The 17,869-nt window shown below is 45.4% G+C and overlaps 1 protein-coding gene across 3 annotated transcripts in view; it reads right to left on the bottom strand.

Moving 5' to 3' along the window:
* Window positions 1-8,315: 8,315 nt before the first annotated feature.
* The window catches only part of ZNF827 (zinc finger protein 827), a 175,112-nt gene continuing 165,558 nt past the window's right edge, over window positions 8,316-17,869 (bottom strand). Inside the window, exons 12-15 of one of the 3 annotated variants that reach the window (XM_025386278.1) lie at window positions 16,250-16,441; window positions 15,694-15,871; window positions 13,780-13,812; window positions 8,316-12,287 (exon numbers count right to left, since the gene is read on the bottom strand). In XM_025386278.1, the coding sequence (XP_025242063.1) occupies window positions 13,797-13,812; window positions 15,694-15,871; window positions 16,250-16,441 (386 nt within the window). In that variant the 3' untranslated portion in view covers window positions 8,316-12,287; window positions 13,780-13,796. Of the gene's footprint in view, window positions 12,288-13,779; window positions 13,813-15,684; window positions 15,872-16,249; window positions 16,442-17,869 lie in introns of all 3 variants that reach the window. The other 2 variants (XM_025386279.1, XM_025386277.1) reach the window with 2 other exon arrangements.

The raw sequence follows: 17,869 nt of genomic DNA on the forward strand, positions 1-17,869 counted from the left end.
TGTCCTTTCTGTTTGTTAGTTTTCCTTCTAACAGTCAGGACCCTCAGCTGCAGGTCTGTTGGAGTTTGCTTGAGGTGCACTCCAGACCTGTTTGCCTGGGTATTAGTAGCAGAGGCTGCAGAAGAGTGAATATTGCTAAGCAGCAATTGTTGCTGCCTGGTCGTTCCTCTGGAAGCTTCGTCTCAGAGGGGTACCTGGCCATGTGAGGTGTGAGGTGTCAGTCTGCCCCTAGTTGGAGGTGTCTCCCAGTTAGGTTACTCGGGGTTCAGGAACCCACTTGAGCAGGCAGTCTGTCTGTTCTCAGGTCTCAAACTCTGCTGGGAGAACCACTACTCTCTTCAAACCTGTCAGACAGGGACATTTAAATCTGCAGAGGTTTCTGCTCTCTTTTGTTTGGCTATGCCCTGTCCCCAGAGGTGGAGTCTACAGAGGCAGTCAGGCCTCCTTGAGCTGCAGTGGGCTCCACCCAGTTTGAGCTTCCCAGCTGCTTTGTTTACCTACTCAAGCCTCAGCAATGGCGGGCGCCCCTCCTCCAGCCTCATTGCCACCTTGCAGTTAGATCTCAGACTGCTGTGCTAGCAATGAGGGAGGCTCTGTGGGCGTGGGACCCTCCAAGCCAGCCATAGGATATAATCTCCTGGTGTGCCATTTGCTAAGACCCTTGGTAAAGCACAGTATTAGGATGGGAGTTACCCAATTTTCCAGGTGTTGTGTGTCATGGTTTCCTTTGGCTAGGAAAGGGCATTCCCTTCCCCCTTGTGCTTCCTGGGTGAGGCGATGCCTCGCCCTGCTTCGGCTCTCACTTGGTGGCCTGCACCCACTGTCCTGCACCCACTGTCCGATGTGCCCCAGTGAGATGAACCCGGTACCTCAGTTGGAAATGCAGAAATCACCCATCTTCTGTGTTGCTCACTCTGTGAGCTGGAGGCTGGAGCTGTTCCTATTCCGCCATCTTGGAACTTCCCCCTCAATGGATGTCTTGTGTTTCTTATAGGACAGTTCCATTGTTGATGAAGTCCCTCAGTTTTTGTTTGGGAAAAATCTTTATTTTTTCTCCTTCATGTTTGAAGGATATTTTCACCAGATACACTATTCTAGGGCAAAAGTTTTTTTGTTTTTTTTTTCCTTTAGCTCTTTAAATATGTCATGCCACTCTCCCCGGGGCTGTAAGGTTTCCACTGAAAAGTCTGCTGCCAAACACATTGGAGCTCCATTGTATATTACTTGTTTCTTTTCTCTTGCTGCTTTTAGGATCCCTTCTTTATCTTTGACCTTTGAGAGTTTGATTATTAAATGCTTTGAAGTAGCCTTCTTTGGATTAAATTCACCTGGTGTTCTATAACATTCTTGTACTTGAATGTTGGTATCTTTCTCTAGGTTTGGGAAGTTTTGTGTTATTTTCCCTTTGAATAAACTTTCTACCCCTATCTATTTCTCTACTTCTTCTTTAAGACCAATAACTCTTAGATTTGCCATTTTGAGACTTTTTTCTAGATCTTGTAGGAATGTTTAATTCTTTTTAATTATCTTTTGTTTTGTCTCCTCTGCATATTTTCAAATACCCTGTCTTCAAGGTCAACAATTCCTTCTGCTTTATCAATTCTGCTGTTAAGAGATTCTGGTGCATTCTTCAGTGTGTCAGTCACATTTTTCAGGTCCAGAATTTCTGCTTGATTCTTTTTATTTCCATCTCTTTGCTAAATTTGTCTGACAGAATTCTGATTTCACTCTCTGTGTTATCTTGAATTTTTTTGAGTTTCTTCAAAACAGCTCTTTTGAATTATTTGCCTTCAAGGTCACTTATCTCTGTTTCTCCAGGATTGATCTTGGTGCCTTATTTAGTTCATTTGGTGTGGTCATGTTTTCCTGGATGGTCTTGATGCTTGTGGATGTTCAACAATGTCTAGGCATTGAAGAGTTAGGTATTTATTTTAGTCTTTGTACCCTGGGCTTGTTTGTACCTATCCTTCTTGGAAAGTCTTTCCAGTTATTCGAAAGGACTTGAGTGTTTTGATCTAATTTGTTTCTGCATTAGGGGACACTGCAAGCCCAATAATGCTATGGTTCTTGTAGGTTGTAGAGGTACTGCCTTGGTGATCTTGTATATGATCCAGAAGAATTCTCTGGATTACCAGGTAAATACTCTTGTCTTCTTCCCTTACTTTCTCCCAAACAGAGTCTCTGTGTGTGTTCTGAGCTTTCTGGAACTGGGGATAGAGTGACATAAGCAACCCGTCGCACTACCACTGGGACTACACTGGGTCAGACCTGAAGCCAGCACAGCACTGGGTCCTGCCAAAGGCCTACTGTAACTACTGCCTGGCTCTACTTATGTACTTATGTTTGCTCAGGGCCCTAGGACTGTACAGTCATCATAATGAAGCTAGCCAGGCTTAATGTCCTTCCTTTCAGGTCAGTGAGTTCCCCCGGGACCCAGGCAGGTCCAGAGATGCTCTTCAAGAGTCAGGGCCTGGAGTCAAAAACTTTAGAAATCTACCTCATGCTCTGCTCTACTGTGGCCAAGCGGGTGCTCAATCCACAAGACAAAGTCCTTCCCACTTTTCCTTTCCCATTGCACAGGCAGGGGTACCTCTCCCCATAGCCACCATCACAACCATGTGTCCACAATATGGTGGGCACTGCCAGGTGACTGCCGATGTTCCCTTAAGGCCCAAGGGCTCTTCAGTCAGCTTGTGGTGAATGCTGCCTGGCCTGGGACTCACCTGTCAGGGCAGTGGGCTCCCCTTTGGCCCAGGGCAGGTCCAGAAATGCTGTCCATGAGCCGATATCTGGAATCAGGAACCTCAAGAGCCTGCTTGGTGCTCTACCCCACTGTAGTCAAGCTGGTACCTAAGGTTCAAGACAAAGTCCGCTTTATTTTTCCCTCTGCTTATCTCAAGCAGAAGGAATCTTTCACAGTAGGCACCACAGCTCAGAATGTTCTGGGTCTTATCTGAAGCCAGCATATCTCACCCAAAGTTCTTGATGTACTACCTGGGTATCACTGCTGGTTATGCAGGACCCAAGGGATCTTTAGTCAGCAGGTGATGAATGTTGCCAGGAGTAGCTCCTTGTCTTTAAGGCAGAAACTTGTTGCTGGCCCTGGATGTGTCTAAAAACATCCGTGAGCTAGGGCCTGGAATCAGGGCCTTACAGCTCTGCCCAGTGCCCTGTGCTACTGTGTCTGAACTGTTATCCAAATTATAAGACAAAGCCCTCATTTCTTTTCCCCTTTCTCTGCTCAAGTGGAAGGAAGGGGTCCATTTCGGAGCTGTAAGCTGTACTGCCTGGGGTTGGTGGAAGAGTGGCATGGGCACTCCCTTAGCTGCCCTGGCCGGTGTCTCAGTAGGTCATATACCCTCTAAGTTCACTGGCTTCATGTCCAGCACAGCACTAAGACTTGTCATTCTTGTGGCCTAAGCTGCCTTTTGAGTTTATTTAGGACTCCAGAGTGCTTTAGCCCACAGTGGTGGGTCTTGCCTGAACTCAAGTTCTGACCACTTGGATAGGCAATTCCCCTCTGGCTAGGGCTGTTCTAAATGCTGCCAGCATGAGTGGGCATCAGCTGAGTTCAGCCTAGGTTTGTTTTCCACTGTAAGAAGGCAGCACTGAGGTCAACGCAGGGTCCCACAATCACTGTGCTCTCCCTCCCCCAAGTACATAGATCCTGCGTGCCATGCACTGCTGGGGTTTGGCGGAGGGATGGTCTTCGCAATTTAAGACTGTCTTTTCTACCCTCTTCAGTGCCTTTTTCAGTAATATGAAGTTAAAACCAGGTGCTGTGATTGCTCACTTGATTTTTGGTCCTTATGAAGGTTTTGTGTGTGTGTGTGTGTGTGTGTGTGTATGTGTATGTAGATAGTTGTTAAATTTGGTGTTTCTGGTGGGGGAAAAAGAGGACAATTGGTGAATGCTTCTATTCGACCAGCTTGCTCCACCCTTGAAAAATATTGTCTTTTAATATGAATCCTAGAATAATAAAATTGAGGACTTTCCTTCTGGGTGGTCCCACACATACATATTTATTATGTTTCTATCTTCATTATGTATGTACCTATGCATTCTTTCTATACACATTCTGTGTATCCATGTGGCCATCCTATCCATCAGTCCATCTTTATCCCAATCCTCCATTAGTAATACAACTGCTAGTTGTGTGTCAAAGACGGTAAGAAACAGAGAAAACCCCTATACTGAATATTTTAATTTTCAAGTATCTGTTATGAGTGCAGCTACTCCTATCCAGTCCCATGTTCCTGGGGGAGTTATATGCACAAAGGAGATGCCAGACAAATGTAATCTTTTTATTCCTAGTTGGAGTAGGGCTCACAACTCCTTTCATGGTGAGTTCGGACCTAGGAGAGCCACTGGGATGCCTTTTGCTTGGGCTTGAGGCTGCCTGCAGAGGCCTGGGTGGTAACTTGCCCCTATCAGCCCTGTTTTGGCTCTCATGTGGCTTTCCTAGGTCAAGGAGGCTATGGTGGAAGGCAGCACACAACCCTCTCCAGTGGCTTCTCCCTAAAAAGTCCTAGAAGAGCTACATCCCGTCAGAGAAATAAAATAAAAACACCCTCAATAAGGGAGGACTGTAAAGAGACCCTGCTACATGAAAGAGAAGCCTTTGCCTGCCTCTTAATGTGCCAGCTCCGCCATTTCTTAGCATCAGGACGCAACGCTGTTCTTGGCTCTGCCCAAGACCATCAGTCTTTCTCAGGAGTAGAGGGCCAGGAGAAGTGCTTTGAGCTAACCCAGCAGGATGGGTGGGTAACCAACATTGACCTAGAGGCTAAAGACATGGCAACATTCACACCAAATATGATCATTGTATTGGATACCACTTGTTCCTTACCTCACAGACTTACCTTATTCTACCTTTTGCTGTAGCAACCAGCTCGCGTCAGACATCATCGACAGGATCTCCTCTCAGCTTCACCAATTAGCTCTTGCTTCCTGCCCAGGGCTTCTTTGCCACCTCAATATTTAGTGTATTCTTTCATTATGCTGAAACTCAATAAAATGTTTCATTTTACTTTATATAAGAAACCATTTACTCTTCTACAGAAAACATCTGAAAAGTGGTTGTCAGAGCTCAGTGGTCACGAAGTGGCACTGGTGACTTTGAGGAGGCCGGTAGCAATTGGGATGAGAAATGGAGGGAGAAAGTTGGAGAGACGAAAGTGGGCAGGGCAAAGCCTCTCCATCCATCTGGCAAACCCCTAACTCATCGAAGCAGATCAAACAGTTCAGTAAAATATGTTTAAGCCACCCTCAAGATGACTGCAGGCAATCCAAGCATGGAGATTTAGCTTTAACCAGATGAGGAAAACTGTAAGCCGGGTACGGTGGCTCATGCCTGTAATCCCAGCACTTTGGGAGGCTGAGGCAGGAGTATCACCTGAGGTCAGGAGTTCAAGACTGGCCTGGCCAACATGGTGAAACTGTGTGTCTACTAAAAAATATAAAAATTAACTGGGTATGGTGGCATGCACCTGTAATCCCAGCTACTCAGGAGGCTGAGGCAGGAGAATTGCTTGAACCTGGGAGTTGGAGGTTCCAGTGAGCCGAGATCATGCCACTGTACTCCAGCCTGGGCAACAGAATTGAGACTCTGTCTCAAAAACAAACAAACAAACAAACAAAAAACAGATAAACTTTAGATCTCCCTACCTGTGAAGTGAGCAGAACAGAAAAATATTTTTAGTCATTTTTTTCCCTTCACTGAGCCTGTTGTGGCTTGAAAATGTTGAGGTGCCATTTTTGCTGTAACTGCCTTACAAGGATTCTGCCTTGCAACCATCTCTCTTTCAAAAGGCTGACTTTTTCTTGTTTACAGCAAGTTGTAGAATCGTAGTTGATTATATGTTATATTAGAGTGAGAAGGGGCCTTAGAGATCATTCAGTTCAGCGGTTCTTTTCAGAAGATGCTTAATGGTATGTCATAATCACACCCCTAGTTTGTGTCTGAACCAGGTTTGTAACTCAGGTGGTCTGACTCCAAGTAATCCAAATTTTCTCACTATACAGGGTGAAAAACCACCTGTAGGGAACTGTGTAAGGGGAAATGATTTTGAAGTGTGAATTGAAGTAGATTCTCTGCTCCGGGTTTAGAATTCTACTGAAAACCAAGAACGAATGAACTAATACTTAGCTGTGCGAGAAAGGAATTCCAGGGGGATACAGCAATTGGTTTTTCTTTTCCCTTTTGCACCTCCTATTAATGTGAGCAGGATCTGCATTTTCCTGTTTTACAGATTCAACTACAAAGAAAGAATTATGAACAGAAGCTCTACTACTTCATAAAGAAGAAGAGGCCTTGATTAATAAATAACCTGACACCCTTCAGATGTTGCACAGGGAAAAACGGAGTGCCCCAATTTCTGGGAGTCACTGTACTTCACTTACCCTGGGGCCTGTTTTACAGGAATTTGCCTGCTTAGTTAATTGTAGTTATTCCCAAAATAAACTCCATTTTGTGTGGGACTCTTCTATTCTGAGGGAATGATGTAAGCAAGAATATTGGCTGGAGTATCTTGAATATCTGTGATGGATGGCTCCTCAGAATGAATCCTAAATCTCCAAGGGACCCCTTTTATCTTGTGATTTTGCTCACAGGTTCTAAGCTGCTGCTGGGAAGGGTTCCAGTTCTATATTCTCTGTCTTCTGGAAGCACTGATGAAATCACTCAGCTGCTATCCGCTTCCATCTCTCACTAAGCACCTCTTGGCTCTCCTTCGTCCCCACAGACTGAAAGCATGCAGGTGACTAATGAGATGTGTCTTCCCCTTCAAATTGTTCACAAGTCCCACATGACCTTTGGCAGGCAGGGGTTCTACCGTGGTGCTTCTGACTGTGGATAAGGGGAAACTACGTGCTCACCACGGCTTGCTATTTCTCCTTGCTCCCGTGACCAGTGCGGCAGCTCTGTTAAATGGTCAGGCACGGTTTGTTGGTGGCTCCCAAACAATCCATCAGCAGTGGACGCATTATAGAAAACATGGCTTTGAGTCTTAGCTTAAACTATATTTATGTAGCGTGACAGTAGGAGAAATATCTAATCGTGCTTGGATTACAATTCAAACAAAGGCCTCATGACTGGCTTGCAGATGCCGGGGTCCACACACCGTTTTCCAGAGAAGTCAAGATGGGAGAGGGTGTGATCTGTTCTGTCACGAACAGTTCTGTTTCCAGACCATTTCTCCAAGTCACTGAAGGCCCATTTCTGGGGAAATGATTACTAAACTGATGATTATTTTCTTTGTATTGCTGGCTATTCTCAACTTCAGGGAAAATGTAAGGTAGCTGTGGAGTTTAAGGAAAAAAAAATGTGTACACAAAATGAGAAGCCACATCTGCCTGTAGCACTAGCAAAAATCAAAGAAGTCTGGCTTATTTCAACACCGGCCACCTCAAAACCAAATTAGTATTTGAATCAAATTAACGTATTTGACTCAATCACCTAAAAAATAGCTGTTGGATGAAAAAATAAAAGAGAAAATAGTGTCTAATTAGTGACTGGCCATTTTCAAAGTGGCTTCTCCTACATTATCTCATTTTTTAAAAAGTAAATTTGATCTTTTTAAATGTTAGAGTGAAGTGGTTCACAATTGCTTGAAATAAGCAAAGGACATTATATTTATAAGCATGCAAATTACAAACCAGGCAAAACAGTCTCTTCTGCTGCTTTATATATTTTTGTCAACCATCATAGATTCATGGAAAGGTCTCAAATAGATAGAACAAAATGGATTTTAAAAAATTGTTTGAACTTAGCGTGTTTTTCATTTCTTTCTCTGTCTTTGGTCTCAGTTTCTTTCTCTGGTACCTTCTCTTGAATGGTGAACTATTATTACTTGCATTTGGATAGATTATTATTTAGTTTGCAAAACATATGATTTTTCCACTCATTAAAATCTCATAGTTGCCCAACTTCATTAAGATAAATGGAATTATTCATCTGTTTTCCCCCCTTTGGCTATGGGGTCAATGAAATGATGTTAAGCAGGAGAGGATAGGGTTGGCAAACACTTTCAAATGTCACTAAGTAATTTCAGGAAGGAGCTGGCCTGCCACTGTCCTGAATGATGGATAAGCTCTTAACCTTAATGGCCATTAAAGATGTACATAATAACAGTTTGCATTATAACCATCACTGTTCAACACTTGAATTTTGTGACAGTTAAAACTAGGAGTGGACACTTCTGAAATCTGATTAAAATACACTGAGAAGTAAAAAACGGAACAAAGCAAGACAAACAAAACCCTGAGACTAACAAGCAGTCAAGGATGGCAAACGAAAAAAGAAAAAGAAACAAGGGTATAGCCAACTTGTTTTTTTAATTAGAGTATATTATACTTTCAAACTGGATACACTAGAAATTGGCAATGCAACATAAGATGCAAAGGAATATACCAGTTACTGTCAAAATGACCCTGTACAGCCTTGTAATGCAAAAAGCTTTATACAATACAAATTTTCAGTAATGTACACAAACCTTGACAGTATGATCATCTGAACATAATATGAAGAGTTAAAAAAAGGATAGAAGAAAGAAAGTGCTGAGAACCCTAACTGCATTACTATATGGAAAAATAAGCTAGTTTTCATTGAAGAATGCATAGTGACAACAATTGAAGTTAGTTGGTAGGTGAATTTCTCAAAGATGTTAGTGTTTTACACGGAAAGGATATCTATGGAATACATCCTTCCCTGAGTATCAAACTGCAAACCAAATTCAGGGGTACATATTTTCTAGGGTGGAGTCTGAAAAATGCTGTAGATTTTTTTTCTTTATTAATAACAATAATAATATAAAAAGTCAAACAAACTCCAAACACACCTTTTCTCACTCAGAAAACTTTTATAATTTACCAGAAAGATTGATGACTCTTTCCAAAGTGCTAAAAAAGTTGCCCAATTACATTAAGCATGACTAAGTCATTCAAATACAAGTTCAGTGGCAAGCAGTGAAATGCATGGCATTTGAGCAGTAAACGTCTCCTTCTTTCACCCCCTCTTGTTCTTGAAAGTTTCAATCCTAAGACCTCCTATTGCACAAGTGGCATGCTGTAAAACCTATAGTCCGAATTGTCAGGGCCACCCTTTCAGGGTTTTAACCTACTGGTGCTTGAGTGTGATTCACCTTTTCTACCAGCCTCTGTGGGATCAGTTTAGCCCTCTTTCCTGTCATCACTGAACTTGTAATTTTGAAAACACATTATTAGCCAAGTGGCACATTCTCCATTATATGGGGATAAAGACATGACTCGAAAACAAAACAACCCAACCCACCCATAAGCCCAGTATTCTTGGAGTGTATTGTCCATAACTATCTATAGTGTCTTTTATTGAGACATTGATGTGGCGAGGTTGAACATCGTTTCAAACCCGGCCGAGAGCAAAGGTCTCTGCTGGAGAATGACTGAGGGTTTGGGAGCTTCCCGCCCTAGCTGGTTTGGCCTCCCTGTCCCTGTGGGCATCTCCTTAGTGTAAACAGATTTGCCAGGGCACCGAGCAGGCTCCCCATCCATGGCGGGATGACTGGCAAAGGGAGGTGTAGCATACCTGCTGGGTGTGGGGGAGAGGGGCTGGCATGGAGGGGACTGAGGAGACCATGGTGTGGACAGACAGTACAGTCTTCGGGCTTCCTGGAGAACTGTACTAATTCCCAGGGAGCTTTCAGCAAAGCAAACTGACTAGAGGAAGAACATTAGGGATGCTTTTATTTTCCCCTGGTGAAACAGATTTTTAAAAACCCCAACTCTTAGGATAACACATGATGGAAAACAGCAACACAGTAAGAAAGTGTTCCTCCTGTACACCAGTTCTCCAATAGATAAATTAAATATATAAACTTTTATATTCCAAACTTCCCATTATTATACAAAGAACATTTCTTCCTGCTCTTTCAGCCTGTTTCATACTGGAAATTCTGTTGTTTTAAAAATACAAGCAATGAACATATTCAGCCAAAGATTTTTTTCCTTTTTTCTTTTTAAATCACCCATTACTTTTTAAGATTAGCAAAGGGCTTTACAACCAACCCACACCTGCTTCCTGCTGCAATAAAGTGCTGCACATAAATTGCCATTTTAATGACCACAAAATAAGAGCTTTTAAATAAGTATAAAGTTAGCCTCCTAGCAGGTTACATCTACCAGGCGTTAACAAAATGGAATACAGAATTACTAATAACATGGAGGATACCGCGATATAGCCAGAAGACCGGCAAAACGCAATGGAAACTTGTCAGGGGCATAAACTGAACCATAGGACTAAACAGCACCTTTTTGTTGCGTCATTATATGTCAAAGAGGTTGTGGCTAAATCTTCAAACATACAGTCTACTCATTCCATAAAAAAGGTACATTTTCTTCCTTTTTACTTTTTTCAGATGAGAAACAAAAACTAGTGCAAGACCACAGCACTGTGCAAAACTGCCGTTTCTTTTTTTTAGTCTGAGCATTTATACCCAGAATTTATCCAAACCCCTTTTAATCTCCTTGGCTGGATTTATCAACCATAAATTTTTTTCACTCATACATTTCTTTTTCCTGCAAACAAATGGTAACCACTGAATTAATACATCATATATATATATATATAATCTGCCCTTAAAAAATGATGCACTGTGTGTGTGCACCGTACACATTTGTCTATGTGTGGGCACACACACAAAACACACTTAAGTTCTGTGATGTTTGCTGCAGTGCTGCAAGATATTTCTTCCAGATCAGTCACTCGATTCCTCGCCTCTTCATCGCCAGAGAAGATCTGAGTACAAGGTCTCCAGCGCTCTGGTGGAAATCTCCAGCAGCACTGTAGATGTCTACCATTCCTTCATCGACTAAGCACCAGGCCCTACCACTCTGTAGCCGTCAAAGAGAGAGGGAAAGGTGATGAAGGAGCACAGGGAGAGACTGTCGTGGATGAACAACCCAGGAGGGAAAAGAATGTTCATCGCTGTTAAAGAAGCCAGTACAAAGAATGTGCAATAGAAATGTCATGGCACACGACACACGGCTTTCTCTTTCAGAATCCACAAACGCCCACACACCACATTCACCCAACAGAAAACCAAATGCACCAGTATATAAGCTTACAAGTGCTGATTGCTATTAAGGACACTCTCTTTAGGGTTTAACAAGACAAGATTCCTTTCAGAGAAAAGTACGGAGAAGGGCTGAGAGTGGGAGTGGGTGGCTGGGGAGGCATGCCTCTGAAGGTAGAAGTATGCAGTAGGTCACCTCTCTGAAGATTGGATAAAGCAGCTTTCAGGTCAATGCAATAGGTATACACACAGAGCCAATTCTCTATTCCTTACTAAAGATATACAGTACACATGTTTCAGACCCATGGGGGTCTGTAGGTTTTGCAGCAACATACACCTGCTGGGGTTGTGTTTAAGTTTTGTGGGTTTTTTTTTTTTGTCTTTTGTCTCTTTGTTTTTGGTACAGAACATGGCTGCCCTCAGACAGTCTCTGCTCTTTCTCTCAGTCCGAGATAGGCGAGGAAGGAGTGTTTGGGTGAGGGGATGCTGGGAGGCGCAGTCTGAGGTCGGGGAGGGTGGAATGTGAGATCCAAGTGGTTCTTGGGGTATAACATTGTCAAGGGAATGAGATGGGCAAAATCTGAGTTCCGGTACTTGTCAAAGCGCAAAGGGGAGCCGTTGAAGGCCAAAGCCTTGAGTGCCAGGTTGGGCTCTGAGCTGCTGCCGTGGGCTGCTGTCAGGGCCACGGTCTGCAGAGCCTGGGAAGCGGACATAACCGACAGGGGAGACAGGAGATTCCGGGAGCTCCCGACCACCAGGAGCGGGGCCCCCGGGCCGGCCGGTTCCTTGGGGGCTGGACACAGGCCCTTCTTGTCCTCCTCGGGGCAGTCCCCACTCTGGTGCTTCTTGACGTGGCGGCTGAAGACGAAAGGGTGTGTGGTCTTGAACAGGCACTCTTCGCAGCTGAAGGTCTGGCGTGGGGCGTGCTTCAGCTTCTTGTGCAGGTTGAGATTGTCCTTGCGCTTGCAGCTGTAGCTGCACTGGTCACAGTGGAAGGGCCGCTCCCCGGTGTGGACGCGCACGTGCTCGATGAGCTTGTTGGCGGTCTTGGACAGGTAGCCGCACTGGTCGCACTTGTAGTGGTTGCCCAGGCGGTGCTCCCGGGTGTGCGTCTCCAGCTCCAGCTGGTTGGCCTTCACCGTCTGGCAGATCCGGCACTTGTACTCCATCTTGTAGTGGGTCTTGAGGTGGCACTCCATGGCAGCGGGGCGGTTGGTGGAATAAATGCAGAATGGGCACCTGCCGGGGGAAGCAACGCAAGGCAGGTTCAGCCGGAGAGGTTCGGAGGCAGCCGCGCTTCTCCCCGCCTCACCAGCCTTTCCTCACACCACCCCCCAGTGTCTGAGGCCTGACCTGCCCAGCCCAGCCCAGCCCTTGCCGCCTCTCAGGGGTGGAACGGCCCTTTTTGGCTCTCCCTGCTGACAGAGCAGTCCCCGCTGACAAGCAGCTCTGGCGAGTTCCGCTCAGCCTATTCTGGGTCTCCCGGCCGATACAGGCAAGGCCAGCCCTCACCAAGGGGAGCAGAGAAAGTGCCAGGAATCAATTTGCTGGTGCTCCCCTCCAGCCCCCGCCCGGCCCCTCGGAGCCCTCCCCACTCCCGACCAGACAGCGCAGAGGTCTAAACCTCCTGACCTCCCCTCTAGATGGGAGCAACACAAAGAATCGACTTTTCATGCACCACACCAAGCACACGCAGAAAGGCTAAGAGGTTTTAAAGAACAGCTTATAGGGGGAGCGCTACCTCCAGCAAACAGAAAGTCACAGGGGTCAGAATCGTGCTTATTAAGGGGTTGTTAGGATGAGAAGGCCTGTGTGTGTATCTCTGTGTGAGTGTGTGCGTGTGTACATATCTATGTACTCGTAAAACATATCTCCCTGCAGGACTGGCTCTTTGTCAGGAAAGGAAGCTGAGGACTATGGCAGGGGCATGGGAGGAGAAGGAAGCCCACCCAACGGCCCATCTGCTAATGAGGAAGGGAGGAAGGAGGGAGACAACTGCTATCTGGAGCTCAAAGACATTATTAATACATGATTATGCTGGAGACAGGATAATAATCCAACTGGATTGGAAATTCTCAGAGGGCAGGACCGTATCTTACATTTCCTCTGCATTCTCTGCAGTGCTTGGTAGAGTAGTCAGCGCATGGTAAGCACTCAGGACATACTGGTTCATTATTTGAGTGGTCTCTACAGGCAATTTAGGTAGATTCTGGAAGGGCGGATGCTGGTCCCATCTCCATCACCTTGTCAGGCTGGAGCTGGATACCCTAGCCTGGGCCTCTCTGTGGCTCAGTTTCTCCATCCTTTGCAGTGAGGCTATGCTACCACCAACCCTCCTGGCTGTCCAGAGGGGCCACAAGGAGTGGTGAGGCCATGTTAACAAACTCCACTGAGCTTCTCTTTTAGAAGCTGCCAGGCTAGAGTCAGTGGCATATATGAGAACTGTAGCGTGTTTGCTCTCTTTCCACAAAGAATGCAAATGCAAAAGTGGCTGCCTCAGCTCTTGCTTGGCTCCTGCAGGGCAGGGCCCAGGAGTGGACTGTCCTCGGAGGGTCTGGAGAGGTGTTCAGCAGAGCCCAACACAACCAAGTGCACCGTGCACGGCCTCCTCAGCGCCAAGCTCGCCGTTAGCCTTTGAACCTCAGCTCACAGAAGAGTGCACACGAGAGAAATATAAAGCCCATTCCCAGGTCAGGTGCACACACAACCCCTACGCCAAGCTGGGCCTTACCTAGAGGAGTCTGAAACTCACCACTGTCCTGAGCTACGGCAAAAGAAAAATAATAGTATAATCTTATTTGATCTGCATTATGAACAGGATATAGAGTACAAGCAGTTCCATCACAGAAAAGCAATTTAGACATCAGCAGTCTGTTTCATTTTAAGGACATTTCTGTGACCCACAGCTCAATCTTTCTTTCACTGCTCAGGCAAAGTGCTAAGGGTTTTCCGTGCTCCCGTTATTTTCTTAAAGACACTCTCTCAGGCAAATTAATTCTCTGATATGGCAAAGGAAACAAAACAAAACAAAACAAAGACTCACTGTATAGCCAGAAGGCATTATCAATTTTTTCAAAGTATTCTTCTACTTGGTCATCCTAGAACATAAACTATTACACAGGGGACGGTTAGCACCGCACGGGAAGTGTCTGTACCAGCAAAAGCATCAGAGTTCACTGTGCATTCTCCCCAATGGCTTCAGAGGCTTGGGACTTTGGAGGTCCCTGAGGAAAGGCGAACTGGCAAAGCCACAACTGGCAGGGGCTGCAACGTTCATGGGTGTGATTGGGCTACTGGGAAGGGCAGTGAGCACTGGTCCAACCATAGAAAAACATGGTTCTGGTGTTTCTTTTTAAAATGAGAGCACACAAATATTTATAAAGGGACAGTGGGAACAAACCAAATCACATCCCCAAATAAGCTCTCGCTAGGCATTTTCCATCTACTGGTTTCCTTGAATTATAATCACCCCCTCCCCAATCCCTTCTGCCCTCCCCTCCCCCTCCCTTCGAAGCACCCCCATGAGTGAAACAAAATGGAGTTCAACGGTAGGTCCTGTTCTTCCCTGATTCTCCTGTGCGGGGGAGTTTTTGAGGAGGCAGGGGCCTGGGGGGACCCAGCCTGCACTGCCCCCAACACTCCACTCCCAGGGTCCTTTTCATCTCTCCCTTCCTCAGCCATCTGGGGGAGTCATGCCACCTCTCTGGCAGGTTGCGAGTTTCAATGATGAACATGTTTTAAAACAAAAGGTTTTTTCCCCCTCGTGTTAAGTAAATGTAATTTTTCATTCAACATGATCGTTTAGCTGAGAATTAGTAATTATGCCTTGAAAACTGTGTCTTTCTGTGTCCTCCTACCTGTGCTGCTTTCTCTTTACCAGACCCTAAGTGCCTTGTGAACAGGGACTCTGATTTCACCGTGCAGATTAGGTAGTACTAGGACATACATTTCTTGAGGGTGGAAATGGTGTTTTATTCCTGTGTGCCCATTAGCACCTATTATCAAGCCAGACACACAGTGTGTTTGATATTAATTGATTGGTTTCACTTGAGACCAAAGAGCCTCTTGAAAATACTGGTTAAAGATGATGCTCGTTGTCTAGATCTTGGGAAGAAGACATCAGTATGTTTGCAGGAGGACCATGAAGCACATGATCTTTTCATGAAAAATGTTGCCTCCTGCCTGTTCAAACTGTCCAATTTTGGAGGATGGGGTGGTTGTAATGCTTACTTAAAGGATATGTAGGAAGCCATCGGAGAAACAGAGATGGTGAGTCTCGGTGACAGTATGATTTATGCTTGGGGACACTAAGCCCTGAGTCCATCAAAATTAAGTCTGAACAAAACTCAGGCAGTGTAGGAGGAGTCTGTTCTTGCATGCTGGGTTGTTCCAACTTGTCTTTTTTCTTGCTCTGAATCCCGGGATATTTACAAAATGGATTCTTCTACTGACATCTGTTGACACCCTAGGGGGACAGGGCTAATTCAATCCAGCTAAAGGCAGCAGGGGTTCCTGACTAACTCCCCTCATACCAAGCTTCCCTTCTCCATGACTCCCAAAACCTTCACGGGAAGGGACAGGGTAGGGAAGGGGAAAGGGTATTTAATAACAACGCAGTAAAAGGTTCTGTACTTGCTTTCCTTACTTGAGCCCACCGGTGGGGACAGTGTGGCATTTCTTATGCTCCAGCAGCTGTTCGGGGGTCTTCATGAACTTATGGCACACATCACACTCAAACATCCGGGTGATGAGGTGTATCTGCAGATGACGCTCAAACATGTTCTTCGTCTTGCAGACAAAGTTGCAAAAAACGCATTCGAACCCTGCAAGGACCGAAGCTGGGTATAGAGGTGCACAGGGCAGCGGGGAGAGGAGGGCAGGAGTGGAGCCAAGCTCCCCCTTCCTCGCACCTCCTCAGACGCCTGACAACTATACCCTTCCAGGCACTGTTCCCCATATCTCCGTGCAAAAAGGAGTTAAATGTACAAACATCAGAATCAATGTCACCCTCCCCATCCTTCCACCCCATACTCGAATGCAAATTAAGCCAAAAGAAATGCAAACTTTAGGTGAGGCCCAGTATACTGCATCCTGGGCCTATTATCAGTGTCTGACATTGCTCCTGTCCAGGGCTTAATTCTCAAGAAGAGGTCATCCTGGGTGCAGAGGGTTGAGCAGGCTCACACCCAGCTCCTCCTTACCTTTCTCTGGTTTTTCCTCACTGTTCAGTGAGGGCTGGCTCCCAGGCATGACAGAGATGACCAGCAGGTTGTTCCCGCCCTTGTTTTTCTGGGAGCCATCTGAATCATCTTTGCTGTTGGCCGAATCACTCAGAGCTGAGAGGGAGGATGAAGAGGGGCTATTTGATTCGCTGGGGGTCTTCCTGTCTTCCCCTAAAAAATAAGCAAATAACCCAGTCTGTTACTGAGATGAAAATGCTCAGAATGAGAGCAACTGAGGGTGACGAGTTGAGTCTCACGGATGCATCATCATTCTGGGAGCACAGACTCATGTCCCCAGCTCCCCCACCACTGAGGGATCCCAGGCCCTAAGGCACCTACCCCCTTTGTGGTACTGGGGGCCAAAAGCAAGCATTCATTCATTTGAGAAGTGTTTATTAAGGTCTTACATGAATTAAAATAAAATGACAGTAATAGCTAAGATGTACTGAACATGTTACCGCTTTCCAGGAACTGTGTTATACTTTAAATTATCTCATTTTGTTTTTTCAAAAATCCTATGTGGCACAACGGTTACCCGCCCCATTTTATGACGAGGGAATGGAGTCACAGAAAGGTTCATCTGGCCTAGATCATATGGCTGGGAAGTGGTGGAGAAGAGGTTTGAGTTGGTCTGACTCCAGGGTCCACGCTCTTCATCAGTACACTGCACCCTCTCCCTCAAAGGCAGACACAAACGAGTCAGCAGGCCATTAAAATCGAGTGTCAGAAGACTTCTGCTTCTACTCAAGAGAGAGTGTCAGGGACTGGGTTTACCATTACTACTAACAACTGAAAAAAAGTCAGACAAAATATACCAAATGCTAGTTTTCATATCACTGGATGTTAGGCAATGAAGAAAAGTGGTCCCTGAGAGACAGGAAACAAAAGAGGTGAGCCACATGACTGATCAGTTTCCTGCCTTGAGACTCTCCAGGCTTCAGTGCAGAGAGGAGGAACCAGGTGGAACCTGACAGACGCCCTGAGTGGAGGAGACAGAGCTGACGGTCTGACCAGACTTTGCAAGACGGAGTATCAGAGGGGAAGGGCAGCACAAGAAACGACTCCAGAGACACAGAGAGGGTCCCCCTTGAGTATTCAGCAAAGTATGGATCAGAGTATGGGGATGAAGAAACTACCCATAGTTGGAGGGGGAAAAGCCACCTGAAAGGCTTAGAGAACAGTGCCCGGCACTCAGAGAGGGCTAGAAATAATGACTGTTTCTACTAGTCAGATTGGAAAAACACGTAATTTACAGGGCATTAGGTGGAAAACTAAGAAAGGTCTCTTAGTAGTGGGTTAAACCTAGATAAATCACTGCCTAGTGATCTAGACCTGCCAAAGAATCATGAAAGCAAGACCCCAAAGGAATGAGGTTTCCAGGTAGCTAGCTGCATCTTAAAACAAAGGTCAAGAATATGTATAGGAATATAAAATATTAAGCACCCAACATGGTAAAAATCACAATGTCTGCATCCAAAGGTGATCAGATATGCAAAAAGATAAACACAATTCAAATTGAGAATTATCAACCAATCAAAGGTGACCCAGAACAGACACAGTTGTTAGACTTTGCAGACAAGGACATTAAAATAGTGGTGA

The sequence above is a fragment of the Theropithecus gelada genome, chromosome 5 (genome assembly GCF_003255815.1).
Source record: "Theropithecus gelada isolate Dixy chromosome 5, Tgel_1.0, whole genome shotgun sequence".
In the NCBI taxonomy this organism is placed as follows: Eukaryota; Metazoa; Chordata; class Mammalia; order Primates; family Cercopithecidae; genus Theropithecus; species Theropithecus gelada.